Raw genomic sequence first — 17,114 nt, forward strand, 5'->3', positions numbered from 1 at the left:
GCTCTTGATGTTATCTGAAGGCCTGACATAAATCTGAAATTTACACTTATAAAATGATATCCTGAGGTAAAGAAAGATACAGAATTTAATTAAGAATATTGCTTAGTTTTACTAGAATGTGAGTGGTGTGTCAGTACAGTGCTGTGATAGATGTCAAATAAATGTCTGGAGAGCAATGACAGTGAATTATAACTTATATGTCATTTAGGGACATGAGTTTGTAATTTGTTTAAATACATGAGACTGAAAGGACAAGATGTAAATCTACACAGTACCCTCTGGTGCATTAAAGTTGGTTCCAAATGAGATCAGCAGAAACCAAAAACAGTTTTTTCAGTCAGTTAGACATGAATAGTTGCAGCCAATCAAACAATTATCACTCCTTTTAGTGGTAGAGAAAGACAGACTGTCCAAGCATACACACACTTAAAGTGGATACAGTGCTCCCTACAAAGCTCGCCTCCACAGAAGTGCTTTTAAACACCGAAGCTGCCCTAAAAGCACCGAACAAAGATTGACAGATTGTTAATATCAGGGAGGAACAAACTTCCATCTCCACTTGAATCCAGAATCTTCATGAAGAACAACTTGTCCACTGGGTCCAGCATGGGAAAATGTACATTCAGTCTCAGTGCTGTCGTCACTTATTAATGTGCCAGTGCCAGGCAGTTTCCTGTTGTATAGAGTCCATGCTGGCAGCTGTGTTAGCTGTCATACCAGTCCAGGAAGAGGAGAGAGAAGGAGCACATGACGAGGAAGAAGAGGATCCATACCCGGAAGCCAGCGTTGTTTTTGATTGCCTTGTGATAAAAGGAACATTCTACTGATCAGATTTATTGATAGAAACCAAAGGAAAATGTAATATAAACTATTTATGTATAACTGTTTTTTTTCCATCTAGCGAGTATTACCTCACGTATGTCCTCATTGCCCTCTTTCACGTTCTCTGTAGCACCCACAACCAGCTGATGAATACTGTCTATCTCCGTTTCCTGTCATGAAAAGTGAGATGGACAATCAGTTTATATTAAACACTGCATTTAAGTGATTACATAAATGAAAGAAAATGAACTCAGCTCACTTGTTGCAGGACTTTCTCAGCAAAGATCTCCTGAAGTCGAGAGATCTCCACCACCTTCCCTTCGATTTGCCTGACGGGCACGTAGGAGAAGCATGAAATATCCCATGAAAACAGTGTGCCTGGCATATTTAAGCCCTTCCAGATGGCATTAGTATTACCGGGGCAGGTCTGGTAATTTTCACCCCAGGACCTTAGGAATTTTGTTCCATCTGGAACAAACATGTCAGTGATTTTCTCTGGCTACCATGGTAATAATTTCATCTGCAAACACCTATGTCCTTGGGTCATTTTAATCCTGTCTGGATCGACATCTGGTATTTCACATAATTGTTGTCTTGCTCACCTGGCATTTCAATCACTTGGGGCATGTAATTTAGTGGGAGGGGAAGTGACATTGTATAACACAGTCACACAAGGGTGTCTCTGGATTACTGAAGTTTCCCCCAGTAAACAATTTTCCTGGTCACATCAGTGATTCACAGTACTGATGCCTGAACAGAACGAAATTAATGACTTCCCCTGGTAATAGTCTTGATGTTCAGAACAGATTTATTAAAAAGGGAAAGGAAAGTGTGCTGAGGAAGGCTCACCTCACTTCATCCACCAGGCTGTTCATCTCACTCACCAGCCGCTGGTTTTCCTGCTCAAACTAGACAGAAACACACAGCACTTTAACATCTTCATCAGTGATGCTTATGTACATGTCAAATGATAAGTGTAACAAGATCTGTGGATATGCTGTGTTAACTGAACTTTTAGGGGTCCATCCAGCAACGAGGCTAAATTAACTGAAGTGATTGCTTGTGTGAGATTATACCTGACTGACTGTATGCTATTTTTGTGATAACAAATGACTACAAAGTCCAAATTAGTCTTTTATTTGGACCTCTATGCATTTAATTCCTCCTAAAGACCTTATCCAGCGTGTGCTTTACTGAGTCCCTGTGCATTCTGATGTCATCTAAGAATAGCTATACATTCATCAAACATATATGAATCATACAGATCTACATATAATGTATAGCATGAATAATGAATAATGACATCTGAGGTGCCATACCATCTGGATCTCCTCAGGAGAGAGCTCGTCCTCCATTCGGCCCTCCTCCCACAGGTGTTCCACGGTGTTGTCCAGGACCTCTGACACATTCTTCTCTACAGGAAGACAGTAAAAAGGCTTTGTGTATCTACAAAAGCTCCCAACATTTCCTCAGTCATTTGCTTGCTTGTGTATCCCTGGGTAGTTATTTAGATGGATTTGTTTAGATGGGGTATCCTTGTAGTCACTTTACATTTCACCACATTGGACCTTAGAGCAGCCAGTCTGGAATATTACTGTTGTCTGAGAGGTTCAATGGCGAGGTGACAAAATACAGCACAGCAATAATGAGCTTCTTGACTGTTTGTGGAAATAAGAAAAAGTCCAGTTACCACATTTTCTCACGCATAATGAGACATGTTTTTTTAGCTTAAAAAACAGTGTTGGCAATAACAAATCTAACTCCAATTATGTGTAGTTATTAAATGAAACTTGTTACAACGAAAGCCAATTAAAATGTGCTACATTTATTTTGATGCCTTTTATTTGTATCTGTTAGGTGATGGGTGGGTTGAAGAAGTTGTTTTCATGGTTTCCAGAAAAATGCTGTTACCATGATAATGACAAAGAAGACTAGTTGTTTTTTGACACATTTATTATTATAGTGAAGCTGTAACAAATCACAATTCTATTAAAAACCCAATTCAAAATTTTGAAATGCCAATTGTTTAGCCCAGCTGTTGCTTTCAGTAAGCTACTGTTATTAGCAGAAGATATGGATGAAGACAGTCCTGAGATATTAAGTGATATAAAGAGGACTGAGAACTTTCTTCAGATTTTGTATTGTGAATTGTCAAGTGTATCCATAAATGCCAAATTCCTGATGGTTTGGATCACACAAACCTCTAGAACTGCAAGCTATTGGATGTGATCTCATCAAAGCACCTACAATGGATAATCATATTTCCCAACCCAACCGGTCGAGGCAGATGGCTGTCCACGCTGAGTCTGGTTTCTGCCTCTCTTAAAAGGAAGTTTTTCCTTGCCACTGTCGCCTAGTGCTTGCTCTTGGTGGGAACTGTTGGGTCTCTCTCTGTAATTATAATAATCTAAAGAATACGGTCTAGACCTGCTCTATATGAAAAGTGCCTTGAGATAACTTCTGTTGTGATTCAGCGCCATATAAATAAATCTGAATTGAATATGTAATGACACAACACTTTAAATTAGAGGTTGTGGATGGAACACACACATCTGTCCTCAGCTCAGAGTGTTTTAGCTATAATCCCTTTAAAACTGTATTTCTCAGCAAATGTATCTATTGGTTTAAGAATGTCTAACCATTTCTCAACCTGAACAGAGCACAAGGAGAAGCACTTTCCAGGGCATAGAAATCACTACATACACAAATATACCAAACCAGCAAAGAGCAAATCGTGGTCAGAGTACCCACATATAGCAGCAGGGCTACTTGTGTCAGTCTTTGTGCTGTCACATAAATACAGTCCAGTGTTTCAGGGGACTCACTGACTTACCAGAACTTTCTTCTTTGACAGCTTTCTCCTCCGTGGGCTCCACCTCTTGCGTTTTCTCCACCCGAGTGAAGTATTCTTGTTCTGGTGCCAGTCTGGACCTGAAGCCACGTGAATCAAGGGCAAAAAGTTTTTCAAGTTACTACAGTCCTATAATGATTTTAATAAATAATGAACTGTGTGAACGAGGTATGTGTAGAATTAGATCTTTACAAATACTCACAGTCTCTTCTTGTCCACCATTCTCTTGACTCTGATTGCTCTCTGCTCAGAATACAGCTTACACACTCCTTCAAAACAGGAGACAGCTCACAATAACACCAATGCAATCATCGTGCTGGGCTCACATTCATCAATTTCTTAACCAGTAAACCTCCTAAATATAAACAAATTGCTGCATTCACAATACTCCATAGAGGACTTGGTACAAGACAAGAATTGTAATGAGTTGCATAAACTCACCTTTCAGATACATTTCAATGAGGTCCAGCACTGCCCCTCTGTGTTCCTTTATCTGGGCTGATGTCACCTTCTTCTCTGCTACATTGACAACAATAACACTTCACTTATTAAAGATAAACTCACTGATGTTGGGACACTGCCCAAATGTAACAACAAATCCAGTTTCCCCTCAATTCCCCGTTGACTTTTTTTAAGTCAGCACAGCTGAGAGCTGAGGTCACAAAATAAAATGCGAGTTGAATCTTTCATGTATGCTGCGTAATGCAAAACAAAAGTAGTATCACCCATATTTTGCATTTCAAATAATGTTTGTGAATGAGTTCATTAGGTGCACAGTAATACGAGTGCACACCTTCATTGCGTAGCTGCTTGATGGCTTCGGAGCACGTCCTCATGAAGATCTGAGCATCCTGGTCGATCTGATCACGTTCACTGTCAGTCATACGGGTGAGATCTGACGAGATGAGACTGTAGAACGCAACACGTGAGAACAATCAAATTAAGTTTAACCAAGACACAAAAGCACAAGTGACCTAAACACTGACAGATCCCTTCCTCCTCCCTGATCCAACAACTTTCTGTGCCTCTGTTCTTATTCAGGGTCATGTGGGGCAGAGACCCATCACACCAGGCACTGGTTAGATGGCAGGGACACTTATGAGTTTTCAAGATGTTTTATTACTATGAGAGGAAACTGAAAACCCAAACACATCAACAACAGAACATGTAAACTCTGCACGGGAGAGAGCTCGACTGCAACAGACCCAGAACCTTCCTGCTGTCAGGTCATAGTGTGCAGTCGAGACTTCATGTCTCCCTCTGGTGGACTTCTGAGACACAACAACACTCCTTGGCTAAAAAACATAAAGGGGTAGTGAAAGCTGTGATTCTATTCTGGGGTAAGAGTGGATTTTGATTTAATTTTGAAATAGCATGACTGGATTAATAAAGCTCATTCTTGCAAAAAGTATCACTGCATAATGCTGAAATTATTACAAAATTGAACTTGAACTAAAATGATAAGTCTATCGCTTTTGTGTTTCACATTTTATATCTTTGGGTTTTGGGTTGTTGTTTGCACAGAACTATCTGAAGACGTTACCTTGGACCCTGGGAATATTTTATAATACTATTTTTTATAAATATAATCACAAGCTGTGTCACCCAAGTAAAACACATACAAATGAATAAAGGTGCAGTGATAAAATATTTGGCTGGACATGACCTAGAGATGTAATTTTGGTTTGTTTATCCATGCTACAGTCATTGTATGTTATAACAAATTGTACTGTTTTGTATCCCATCTCTATTTTAGGGTACTGTCATAGAGGCTTTTACTTTATCCATTCATTAACCATACTTGGCCTGAATAGTGACCAGCTACACTAATCTAGTTATAATCCACAGTCCATAATTATTCTGTCAGGCAAAGTCTAATGATGCAGAGAAAAAAGGGGTGATGATGAGAAGATTGGAAGACAATAACAGCCAATGACGAGGCTGAATGCAGACGAGACTTGCGCACATACCAGTGATGGCAACTTGATGGATTTTCCTACCACTAAATATTACTGCAACCCACCTATTGACATCTCTAATGTTTAGTTAATGTGTTCTGTTGAGACTTTATCAACAAAGCTAACAAAACAAGGGCTACTCCACACACACCCACACCTACAAGACACAGAGGGGGCCTTGAAGGGAGGAAGGCCTGGATTAGTCCCAGGGCGTGATTTGTTCTCCACTTGGTTGCAGCTCAATTATTCCAGACAATTAGACTGGAGTCTGCCGCTACAGACCACCCTACTCGCTGCTGACCTTGTGCCAGCAGCAAGCCCCTGCAACACACACACACATACACACTAAAGACATATTGAAAGTCCCATCAAATAACCCTGACTTCTGACCCCTTCTGAATCTTGGTCAGAATCAAAGTGTTTGTCCCTTGCTGCAGCCTTGGTGGGTTTTCCCACTGCTGTTGTTGATTGTGGTGGATTACCGCAAGTGTTTGGAGAGGCTTACCTTCCGGCGCTCACATAATCTTTCCTGTGTTGTAGCAGAAAGTCTTTGAGCTTGGTGATGTTCGTGATCTGCCAAGATAAAGCGAAAAGAAGCATTACTCCACTTCGTTACCTTCAATGAGTCTCTTTAAATCCAATGCCTCAGTTGCTCCACCATGTCAACACAGCTTAAGAAAGAGTTTTTTAGACGTGTACCAGGAAACCGTTTTCCTCAAACTACATTTAGACAGAGCCAGAGTAAATGTAAAAATGCAGTATTTATTGGATGTGACAGGCGACCAATGTCCGTCTATCTCTGTGAACTCTCAATATTTACTTTTGACAATTCATCAAGTCTGGGACATACAAAAATCAAACCTGCAATTTCCTTCTCAAACAGTTCTCATAAATAAAACCATGAGGTGATGCATACAGAGCACTGACAGAAGCATCTCTAATAAGCTTTAAATTCATGATCTGTTACTATTTATCACTGAGAAAATGTCCAAGTGTATGTGTGCATAGGGAAACCAGAGGAAACTTGGTTCAATCCAATATTTGCTCCTGTAATTCGGTCAAATATTAAAAAAGGCCAAATTGCTTCCCTGTCCACAGAGCTCTGCTGGCAGGATACAAGTGGGTGTGAATATGCACACAGCAGGCTCTGTGAGATCCAGAAGAAGACAGGACTGAGACAAGCCCAGGATTGAAAAATGACACAATGAGTTTGACTGTGACAGCGACCCAGAGCGTGGGAGATTATTTTGATAGCATAATGGCGCTGTCTTCGGCCTTCAGCCTTTTCACTCTAACAACCTCAATTATCAAATTGCCTTGGCTGTAAGGGGTAACCTGGCACCAGCCGTCTAATAACGTCTCTAAACATTCATTCCTAGCGTCACGGTGACCTGAAGCGGTGTTTTATTTGAGCTGACGTTTAAAAAAATGACACATTTTTCGACGCAGAAAGAAGGTGTCAAGATAAACAGAGCTGGGCAATTTGTTAGAAGCCAAGCTCTCCCTCTCTGGTTTAGAGGGTAGCTCTGTGACGTAAGACACTGCTGTGGGGCACATGCTAACTCAGGCAAGCCGACCCTTTGTAATAATACAATTATTAGAGGTCAAGAGTTAATTGTTGTTCAGAGCAGTTGAGCTTAAAAGGGGTTGCAGGGGGAGAAGAGAAGCTTTCTTATGGCTCAAAGTCTTTCAAAACATCGTACATTCTGTAGTGTCTCAGTGAATGAGAAAAGTTTGAAGCGAGCTCCTGTGAGTCCTAAACTACCAACTCTTTTTGGATTTTCCAAACCTACAGCCATAAAACCTCCAATGAATCAACTCCTTTTTGAAAAGTACTTGGTGATCTTAGTTTGGAAAGAAGGGGTTATCCTGCAGCATGAATACAGTCACTCAAATCTGTATCTTAGAGTAGTGATACATGACAAAGGTATTGTATTATTCCAATCGGAGTAAAAATTATTGCTAGCACATCTCAATTTGCGCATACTAAATTGTAGTAGTTATTTTCACTGGAGCAAGTCAAGTCTAATGTTGGATTTGTGTTAGTTCTCACCTCCTAGACTAACCATATATTTTAAACACACAAGTTTGATATAAGTGAGACTGAATAAAAATTATAAAAATTAAAAAAAATAAAATAAAATTTGACAATTTTTTCAAGTAATTTTTCCAGCAAAACAGCAAAAATTCACTAGTCTATTTAAGCTGTAAAAATATTTCTATTCTTAGTTTTCTATGATAACAAAATGAATATCTTTGTGTTGGACAATACAAGACATCAACTTGGTCTACTGGAACTTGTGAGCAATGTAATCTTATTAAGCTTTCAACTCCCAAATCAATAAACTCAAGTCTAGTGGTAAAACTGTAATTTATAAACCAGGAAGACTGCTGAAGAAGCACATTTTTGAGTTTTACTAATCTTCCATATTTGGACTATCCTTGGCCTGCAACAAAGTGGAAAATAGAACCTCTTACGCAGCATGACTAATTTATCTTTTACTATAAACTATATTTTCTGCTTGCAATTAGCACTTGGCCTCAGCATTTTATTTATGTTCAAAAATCTGCTTGAAGAAATGTGCTCATGGTATTACACATTTTTGACCAGCAGGCAGGGCTAAATCCACAGCACTGGAACATTTAGAGAACAAACCAGTAGGAGTGTGTGTGTGTGTGTGTGTGTGTGTGTGTGTGTGTGGTGTGTGTGTGTGTGTGTGCTGTGGGGGTGCCGGGGAGTGTCAAGAGTGCTGCTCTGGGGGTTGAGCTGTCTCCTGTGTGTATACATTGGAGCTCAGATTCCCAGCACAACCTCAAGGGTTTGCAGGGGGTCAGAGGGATCAATTGCTCTTGTAACTTAAGACCCTAAAGAGCAAGTAATTCCTCAACAATGAGGAAGGGGGTGGCCTTGTGCATGCCGCTCATCGTATATGTGTAGGTATACGTGAGTGTGTGCGTGTGTTTTTGTGCAGCCGCCGTAGGTGTGTGTGTGTGAGGCAGGGCTCGTAGCAAAGGCAGGAGGAGACAGTCTGCCGGGCTGCATCTAATCTCGTCATCATCAAAGACCCCCACTTTACCTCCTCACTTTCTCCTTCCCCCTGCTTCCCTCCAGCCCCGACTGAGCCCAAACAAACCATCAGGGGGGATTATTATGAGGAAGAAAAGAGAAAAGGCTTAGCTAGCAGATTTCTTAAGAGCTTGGATGACTCTTTGTTTTCTTAAATCCAGGTAACTGACAGAATTTGATGATGACTGCCCTGCTTTGGTTTAAGTCCCTGTGTGTCCTGACCGAGGGCTATCCATACTGACGCCATGCTATGTTGTGTTTAGGTATGTGGGCCTGATACAGAAAGGATGTTTCTGTGGAGAAGACTGTACCGCATGTTGATTTTATTATCATGTTTATGTCTGACTCTCTAATGGGCTCAGTTTTGTCTTCTTATGTCTATTTGCAGTTAAAACGCTTCAGTCAGCTCCATAAACAACTAGAAGAACCATCAAACAAAGCTTTTAAAATTATTTATCGACAGAATCTTTGACCTTGATATGTGCTAATGTAATGTGCCAATCACGCATGGATATAAAATGTCAACTTGCAAAACCAAGATAACCTTTTATTGTTATTATGGGCAGTCTGAATATTAGAGTGCATATTTGTGACACTAACTGCATGATTATTATTAAGATTATAAAGTTGAGACAGCACTGTTTTGTGTTGAAAGACTGTGTCACATCTCTAAATCTCATATTTATAACGAATGGAAAGTATTCAATGAGCAAGACCATCTCTGCCAGTTACAGTCACTAAATGCTCAGCTGCTGAAGCTCAGTGAGGTGGACTGTGTTGGTGACATCACCAGCGAAATGGGTCTTGTAGTCAGTATTGGACAAATTTCAATGGAAACTACAGTGCAATCACATCACATTTCAACAATCAATTTCATGTGAAACAGATGTATTGGCTGCGGCTGTCACATTTAACTAACGAAAAAACCTGGACACTACAGTGGACGACATAAATGAACGAATGCAAGGGCAATGTTGCCTGTGTGAAGGGCAACAGGTGACATCCAGTGAAAGGTCAGGGTCAGATTAGATGTGGCAGTTATTCAGAAAAAACAAAAACTTGTGTCAAAGGTGCCCATGTATACTGTATACATTAAATTAAAGTAATGGGCAGCCTCGGTCAAACAGAAGGAACAGAATCTGCAGTTATTGCTCAATACATGTATGTACTGTGATTCTTTAAGGAACATGATTATGTAATACTGCAACAGTAACCTGCTATGTATCTCTGAATAATAAGAACATGTTTTACAGTCATGTTTTAAGAGTCTATTAACATTAGGTAAGGTTGCCTGCATTCCTCTTACTCAGCGTTTACATCTAGATAGTATCAAGTCAGAGGTGCCTGCATGTTGGCTGGATTGCCACAATACAATGACTGACTTGCCCTGACAGCCCTACACATATCAAGCCTCACTTCCTCTTTTAAAGTGCAAAATCACATGCCTTGGATTCAACCCGAGTCAGCATTTCTCAAAACTTTGCCAATGCATCATCAGACACCTGGTTTTTGATCTGTTTCTGGTAATTTGACCTGTGTGTGCCTGCAGTTTCAGCATTGTCTTACCCATTTTCAGCATTGTCAAGATAAAAAATACTGGGATCATTATGGCAGCAACAATCTGTGGGATTTACTCTGTATCTCTCCAACTGTATATCAAATATACCTATTAAAACAACTTATAACAACTTTTTTTTGAATAGAAAGATACTTTCTCTCTTGATTCTAATTTTTAAATTTTGGGTGCCATAAAGTGAAGATCAAGAGAAAGAAGTTTATGTAAAGACCAAAACCAGAAGCGCAGTGTGTGTAAAAGATGTGTCCCGTCAGCATCTAAAACATCTAAAACAGCATGATTTTAAGAATTAGAAGAATCTGGGGAATGGAAAAAGCAACTATATGCAAAGTGTGTATGTCTTGAAACAACAGACTTTTCAGCTGAGTGGATGACCGATTCCAACAATATTGCTATACTCAAACCTCATTAAAAACAGACAATTAAGGCTTTGACAGTTTGCACCTCTAAGGCAGCAACCCAACTCCTTTCCTGTTGACCTTTACCTTAAACAATGCTTTGATCACCACAAGTGAAAAGCCGAGCCAAATGTTTTCTGCTATTCCTTAGTTTTAATTTAAACAACAGTTTCACTTGACATATTCACTATTTATGTGAAATGACAATATATAATTAATACCCCATGCTTTCTTCCACTTACATATTAATCTATAATAAAAGGCACACTAGTGTGTTTTAGAGCTGTCATCTGTTTAAGCAGATGAGTCCACATCTGTTGTAGTTTCACGGTTCAGACTCTCTGTGTTTGGGAGTGTCAGGGTCAAGTATGCAGCCTGCTGTCATCTGTATTGGTAGTATTTCAGCGATTGTAAATCACAATAACTAAGATTTGTCTAACAACAGAGCCATATAGCATTCTTTAAAAAAGTGTCCACAGCTGCTGCTTTAGTCCTGCAACATGTTTTAATGTTTAAATTGAGCCTTCGTCTATTGAGCTCAACATTACTTTTGTTCCGCTTAAACAATTTAGTCTGCAGAGTATCTGGTGTCCATCTCATGATTTAGAGTTTGACATACATCTGTAAATCTGTGTTTCACCACTTTTTCCTCTTTTATTTTCATTTTCATGAATCATGCAAAAAACACTTTGTTGCACGCAGCGAAACAAAATCAAGATTGTGCTTAGGCCTGACAGCAGATGGCTCGAAATTCAATTTGCGTGGCTTTTATGGGAAAACAGTGCAGAGATTGGCCCAACTGGTAAAGAGACCATTTAGCAGCATGTCTCGTCTCAGGGTGATCCCTGCAAATCACTTCCCCATGGCTAAAGTGCCGACTCAGTATAGACCTGGTTTAGACAGCTGTGTGTGAGAACACACAACTATACTGTATGCCAATATAGTTTGTGACTTGATGAGCAGAGACATTAAGGAGGAAACTTGGAGTGGTTGTATATTGGAGAGAGTCCACTTTTGCCTATTCAGTCCTGTTTTTGAAAATAATATACATAAATTACAGATTACATGCTTCCATACAGTTTACAATATGATAAGGCTTAAGATTTAGCTCATCATTTACTGCATGAATGACTGACTTTCTATTCTCTAAAAAATTTGTTTAATTGATAATGGAACACTAGCGTGGGGGTCAGCAACCGTGGCTCTGGAGCCACATGTGGCTCTTTAGCCCTTGTGCAGTGGCTCCTTGTAGCTTTGCCTAAAAAATAAAAAAACATTTTTTTTGGTATTTAATTAATACTGACTTATTTTTGCGCAGTGGAGAAACAGCATTTGTCTTGGAGCACAGAGCCAGGCAAGGCAGAGTGACGCGTTTCTGTTGTCCACTTTGATACTCTAAGCTCTGGTGCCAGGTGAGTTCTGTCTGCTGAGAGATGCATGCCCATCGCAGGAATGCACACAGCTGAAGCAGAAACTGCCGGTGTTATGGCGAGTTAAAACGGACTGACAGTGGCAGCACTCCAGCAGGAGAAACACTCCGTGGTGTGGTAGAATTTCATAAGTGAGCTATGAACAAGACGCCAACTTTATGTCTACAGTGTTTCTGCTGTACACATTTTGTAGCCACAGCCCGCCACAGGATAATTATTGTCACTGTTGCAGTGTTGTGAAGTGGAGATAGTGGTGCTACCCGGTTGAGGCGAGAGGGAGAGAGAGTAAGAAGAGAAAAGGCAAGAGAAAGGTAGATTTAACTAATTAAGGCTAAGTTAGATTTGTAATAACTCTCCTGGCACAAATCCCAAACCCAGTGAAGTTGTTATGGGCCGTTTCTGTCTCTACCGGGCTTTTGTGCGATGTTGCACACTTGGAGCCAAGATACATCGCCCCATCTTGAAGATAGTTTACTGACACAGCGATCCTGCCACTCTACAACAAGACCAAAATTGAAGTCATGGAATCACTGAAGAAAGTGTTATTAACGTTGTTATGGATTATTACAGGTACTTTGCTTTGAATGAACCAAGTAGTCACAAAGTGAGAAAAAAGAAATCCTGAAAAAAAGATGCATCAAAATGTATTGATATAGCCCTCTGAATTGTATTCAAATCGAATTGTGAGGTGCCTAGAGATTCCCACCTCTACAACTTCAAAATGTCATTGCTGTGTAACATCTGGCCAACGTGACCTGTTAAATGCAAAAGATCAGCCAATATACCCCTGTTTCTTCAATTCAGATTCCAATAGAGTCATAACAATCATCCTACAAACCATTTCAATGTTTGGTCTCCATCTTTAAAATTTGCCAGTCACTGATTTAACGTATCCCTGCATATTTCACCGAGAAAAGATTTTACTTTCATGTTCAGAATTTGACATTATTTGGGCTGATATACTAACACTAAACTTTGATGAAATTACAAATGTTTAAAAAGGGTTTGGGTTTGGAAACTTGATCATCACTGACAAAAATATCAAGTAAACCAGATTCTGGAAATCCAAACTACTGTTTTGAGAATACATGAGCTTACTATTTCAATGTAAAAGTTGTCAGAGGGAAGAGCCCCCCTTCTCCAACAGCACAAAATACTTTCAAGTGCTGGCTGATGGCCACACTTTTCATGGCTTCTAAGAAAACACTGTGAGAAGGAGCCAATTTTGGAATACCAATACTAAAGGACACACACACGCACAGCAGGGAGCCAAGCACTATTTTCTACACACAATTTAACAATTTTAGAGTGACCCCCTCAATTTAAACTTGAGAAGGGCAGCATGCTACGGAGAGAGACGAGGTGAGCGGTGAAATGGAGATCATAGTGCCCCAAACCGACCCCTATGAGGTAAAAGATTCCCCTGACCAAACCCCACCCTGCAAACACTGGCCCTCTTATTAGTCAATCAAGCTTTTTTTTGCATTGCCTTGAAAGAAGCTACATTTCCTTTCTCATGGCACTGCTTTTTTGAGTGGAAAAAAGCCTCACAGGACCACTGTGTATTTGTCAACTTTGATGTTTTCTTTCTATTTTTGTGAAGCTTCAGTGGGAACTTGGAGAGTTATGCATGTCTAGAAGGGCACCCACATCTGTTGTGCATTAGGTGCCGGCCGTCAACATTGTTACTGGGGACCTAATTTAATATTTTCTCTGTTTTGATCTTCCACCTTTAATCACTGGCTCTTGGGAAGATCGGCTTTCCCCAAGAAATTGCTCGAGAGCCGAAAGAAAATGTTATTGCAGCATGTTTATGGAATCATACATGTAAAAAGGGGACTCACTCAAAAAAATGCTGCCTGTGTCAGGCTGTACAGAGAGAAGAATGGATAGTTGAGCTGGGGGAGATGTGGGTGAAAACCGCGACATAACTGTAAGCAGTCAGGACATTCCAAACTCGCAATTTCAATTTCTACAAAAGCTGCTTCACCGAGATGGTTTGAGATGATATCTGCAGCACGAGGGAGACGGCGGTAGGGGGGGAGGAGAGCAGAGGGCAGGCACCACAGGATGGGTTTGGGTTTCTTTTGAATCAGCACCAGTGCTTTTATTAAACCACCATTTCTAATATCAATGTAACAGAACATAACAAAAACCTGGTTGTGCAGAGCTGCTGAGACTGGGCTTGTGTTTGCCTCCGATTGATGGCTGGAGACATCAGGTACGACTTAAAATCCTGACTCCCTGAGGGAAACGTAAAGTGGTTCTTCTAGGTGCCTTTGAAGAGGTTTGTGTTCATGATATTCATGTTAGGCCAAGGACTTCTGGCTGTATAAGCAACACTCATGACATGGAGCGAAACCTTTCAGTTGCCAATGATCCATCTCCTACTGCCAACCATTGATGATGTCTCTGCACTTCAGTGAAAGAATAAAATTTGAGATGTTTTGCGAAGTTTCCTGAAATAATTACATGCCAGTGTTGCCTTTCCTGCCAAATTTTTAAGGTCACTGTCAAGAGCTTCAAAACAACTTTTAACCATTATATTTAAGCTTATGTGAAATTTCCTACAATTATATTAACATTAGTAGGCTTAATTAAGTCTTCTAAAAAGGTGCTGAAATCAAAATGTCCTCACTGACAATTAATGTAATTACAACCCAAAGTTGAACATCTGTCTAAGACTGAATCCATTTTGAAATTAGTTCAGGATATTTTACAAAAACTTCCCATGTCTTTTCAACATAATGAAAATGAGGAGAATGTTCTTTACTATTTTTCAAAGTCATCTGGCTTACTCCAGCCTAAAAGTCTACATCACACTGGGCAATTTCCCGGGTCACTTCCAAGCTCAGAGTCCAGGCCTGTCAGCGTTGGAGGAGGAGTGGCTCTCTGACCTGACAGTTGGCACAAAAATGCCAAGTTTTGCCAGTTGGCCCAACGTGCTTTTTTCTTTTTTCCAAACAACTTCGCTTTTGTCTGCCCAGATCTCAAGCAGAGCAGTCATTTATTCTGAATTGCCCACACTGGGCAGGATTTGAAAATTCCTGAAGTCTGACCTGGGTTCATGTCGACAATAGTGGCATTTTAATGGATGCTATTTATTTCAGTGATCTTTATTTCTCTGTGTAGATGACATTTAGAAAATTATTTCCAAAATTATTGTAATGTTCTCTGCCATCTTTTTGTCCATGTTCACTGTTGTTTCTGGAAAATTAAATACAGTAAGTACTGTCCACTTAAGGATAATGGTCAGCAGGAGAGGACACTGCAGACTAAAGCAGATACGATAATCAAGAAAGACTATGTTGCTTGATCTGAGATAAATTGAAACTTACTAACTTACTTCCTCCAGCTACACATTCAGAAACCTATTGTTTAGTTTTCACAATACGGCAACATCAGTGTCTCCATGCTTTGTTAGCAGATCCAGAGAGGGGGCTAATCAGAGAGGCAGAACTGTACATGATCTGTGACACATGAATCATTGGTCTGTCAACAATCTTATCAGTCAACAGCATGATGTGTGCTGAGAATGTATAATTTAAATATGTGCTAAATGCATAGACACTGGATTGATTGCTAAGACCAAATGCCAACTGTAAGATTTTAAATCTGAAGCAGTAGCCCTTTTGCTAACTGTAATTCATAGTGTGAATACAGAACAGTTGGCATCATACAAGATGAGTTGGAGAGACAGGCAGAGTGTGCTAAAAGTAGACATAACTTTCAAGTCTAACAGCTATGCAGGTAATGGCTCTGTGGAAAGCTACTTTATTTGGAACACAGAGCATATCATTTACTTTTTGAGAGCGTAAATGACACAACACATTCACAGGAAAAAAATAAACCTCTGACTCAACGATTAATGTGATTTATGATGTCTGGTTTGTAAGAAATGTAAACATTGTTAAAAACTAAAAGGTTAGTATTTCTCCTGTGTAAAAAAATATGAATATGATCATAGAAATCATATATCACTGGCCTTCACAGGTTGGATTAAAATTTATTTCTTTTTGACAGCCCACATAAAACATTCTCAGTGAATCAACTCTGTCACTTCAAACATGACAGTACTCTGGCATTTTTAATAGCTGTGGTTAATTTGTCCTCCCCAGTTTTCTTGTTAAATAATACCATTGTGTAACAGGATCCCAAGGGAATCTGCTATCATCAGCATAAGCAGAAAAATCAGAGTAAACAACTATCAAGAGATTCTGACATACTGTTTATATGGCTGCTATCCCTTTAAAATGTCTATGTGTAATAGACATTGTTGGAAAGCAATACTGGGTCTTATACTATTTTAACATCAATCTGGTGAAATGCCATCATATGTCCGGCATTTGATTTGCTCGAAAACAAACACTGTTGTCTGGTTATTTTCTCTACCTAATTGTTGGCGAAGTATTGTACTGTATCCCCATATAAAATAACATATGGAGAATTTTCAACCTATACCCACTCCTAACTCTCATTTGATTCATGTTGCGTTTAATAAAGTTGTATAATTATATACATTTATACACTGCTGAGGGAGGCCTTGTTAACTATGAACAGCTGGTACACACTGTACTCAACTCAAGCTATGAGTTTCAGTTTTGCAACACCAAACATACCGCCTGCTTTTCTATATACCTTTCCTAGGCATGCTGCTGTTTCTGCAACACAGCATGAGCAACTCTTTGGTCAACGCGGTCCAGCATTTAGCTGTCATTAAACTTAAAGTCAGTTTGAGTCGGTGCTAGCCCTGTTAGCTAAAGCTAGCATGGGGGAACACTCACCACTTCCTTCGCCTTCGGAGAGAAGCCGCTCTTCGGTCTGCTCCGCTTGAAAATTTCATCTTTGGTTGAGTCAAAGCCTATTCCTATCGCCTTGTTTCTGGTTTTTACTGTCTTGACACTGGCTTTGAAGAGTAAAGTAATATCCACAGCCATGTCCGTGCAGCTGCAGCTCTCTGTAAACAATCTGACACGTCACCAAGAGAGGACGTCATTGTCCCGCGACGCGGC

At 39.9% G+C, this 17,114-nt stretch overlaps 1 protein-coding gene across 1 annotated transcript; it reads right to left on the reverse strand.

Annotated features, from left to right (window-relative positions):
- Positions 1-84: 84 nt before the first annotated feature.
- On the reverse strand, positions 85-17,101 carry stx18 (syntaxin 18). Its single transcript, XM_018677621.2, has 11 exons — positions 16,887-17,101; positions 6,137-6,204; positions 4,467-4,582; positions 4,115-4,192; positions 3,876-3,942; positions 3,656-3,753; positions 2,142-2,236; positions 1,672-1,730; positions 1,082-1,151; positions 912-992; positions 85-800 (listed from the first exon to the last, which is right to left on the reverse strand). Exons 1-11 carry the CDS (start codon positions 17,037-17,039, stop codon positions 705-707), a joined length of 981 nt encoding a protein of 326 aa, XP_018533137.1. The 5' UTR covers positions 17,040-17,101; the 3' UTR covers positions 85-704.
- Positions 17,102-17,114: the final 13 nt, after the last annotated feature.

Source organism: Lates calcarifer, linkage group LG12 (assembly GCF_001640805.2).
Source record: "Lates calcarifer isolate ASB-BC8 linkage group LG12, TLL_Latcal_v3, whole genome shotgun sequence".
Lineage (NCBI taxonomy): Eukaryota > Metazoa > Chordata > Actinopteri > Centropomidae > Lates > Lates calcarifer.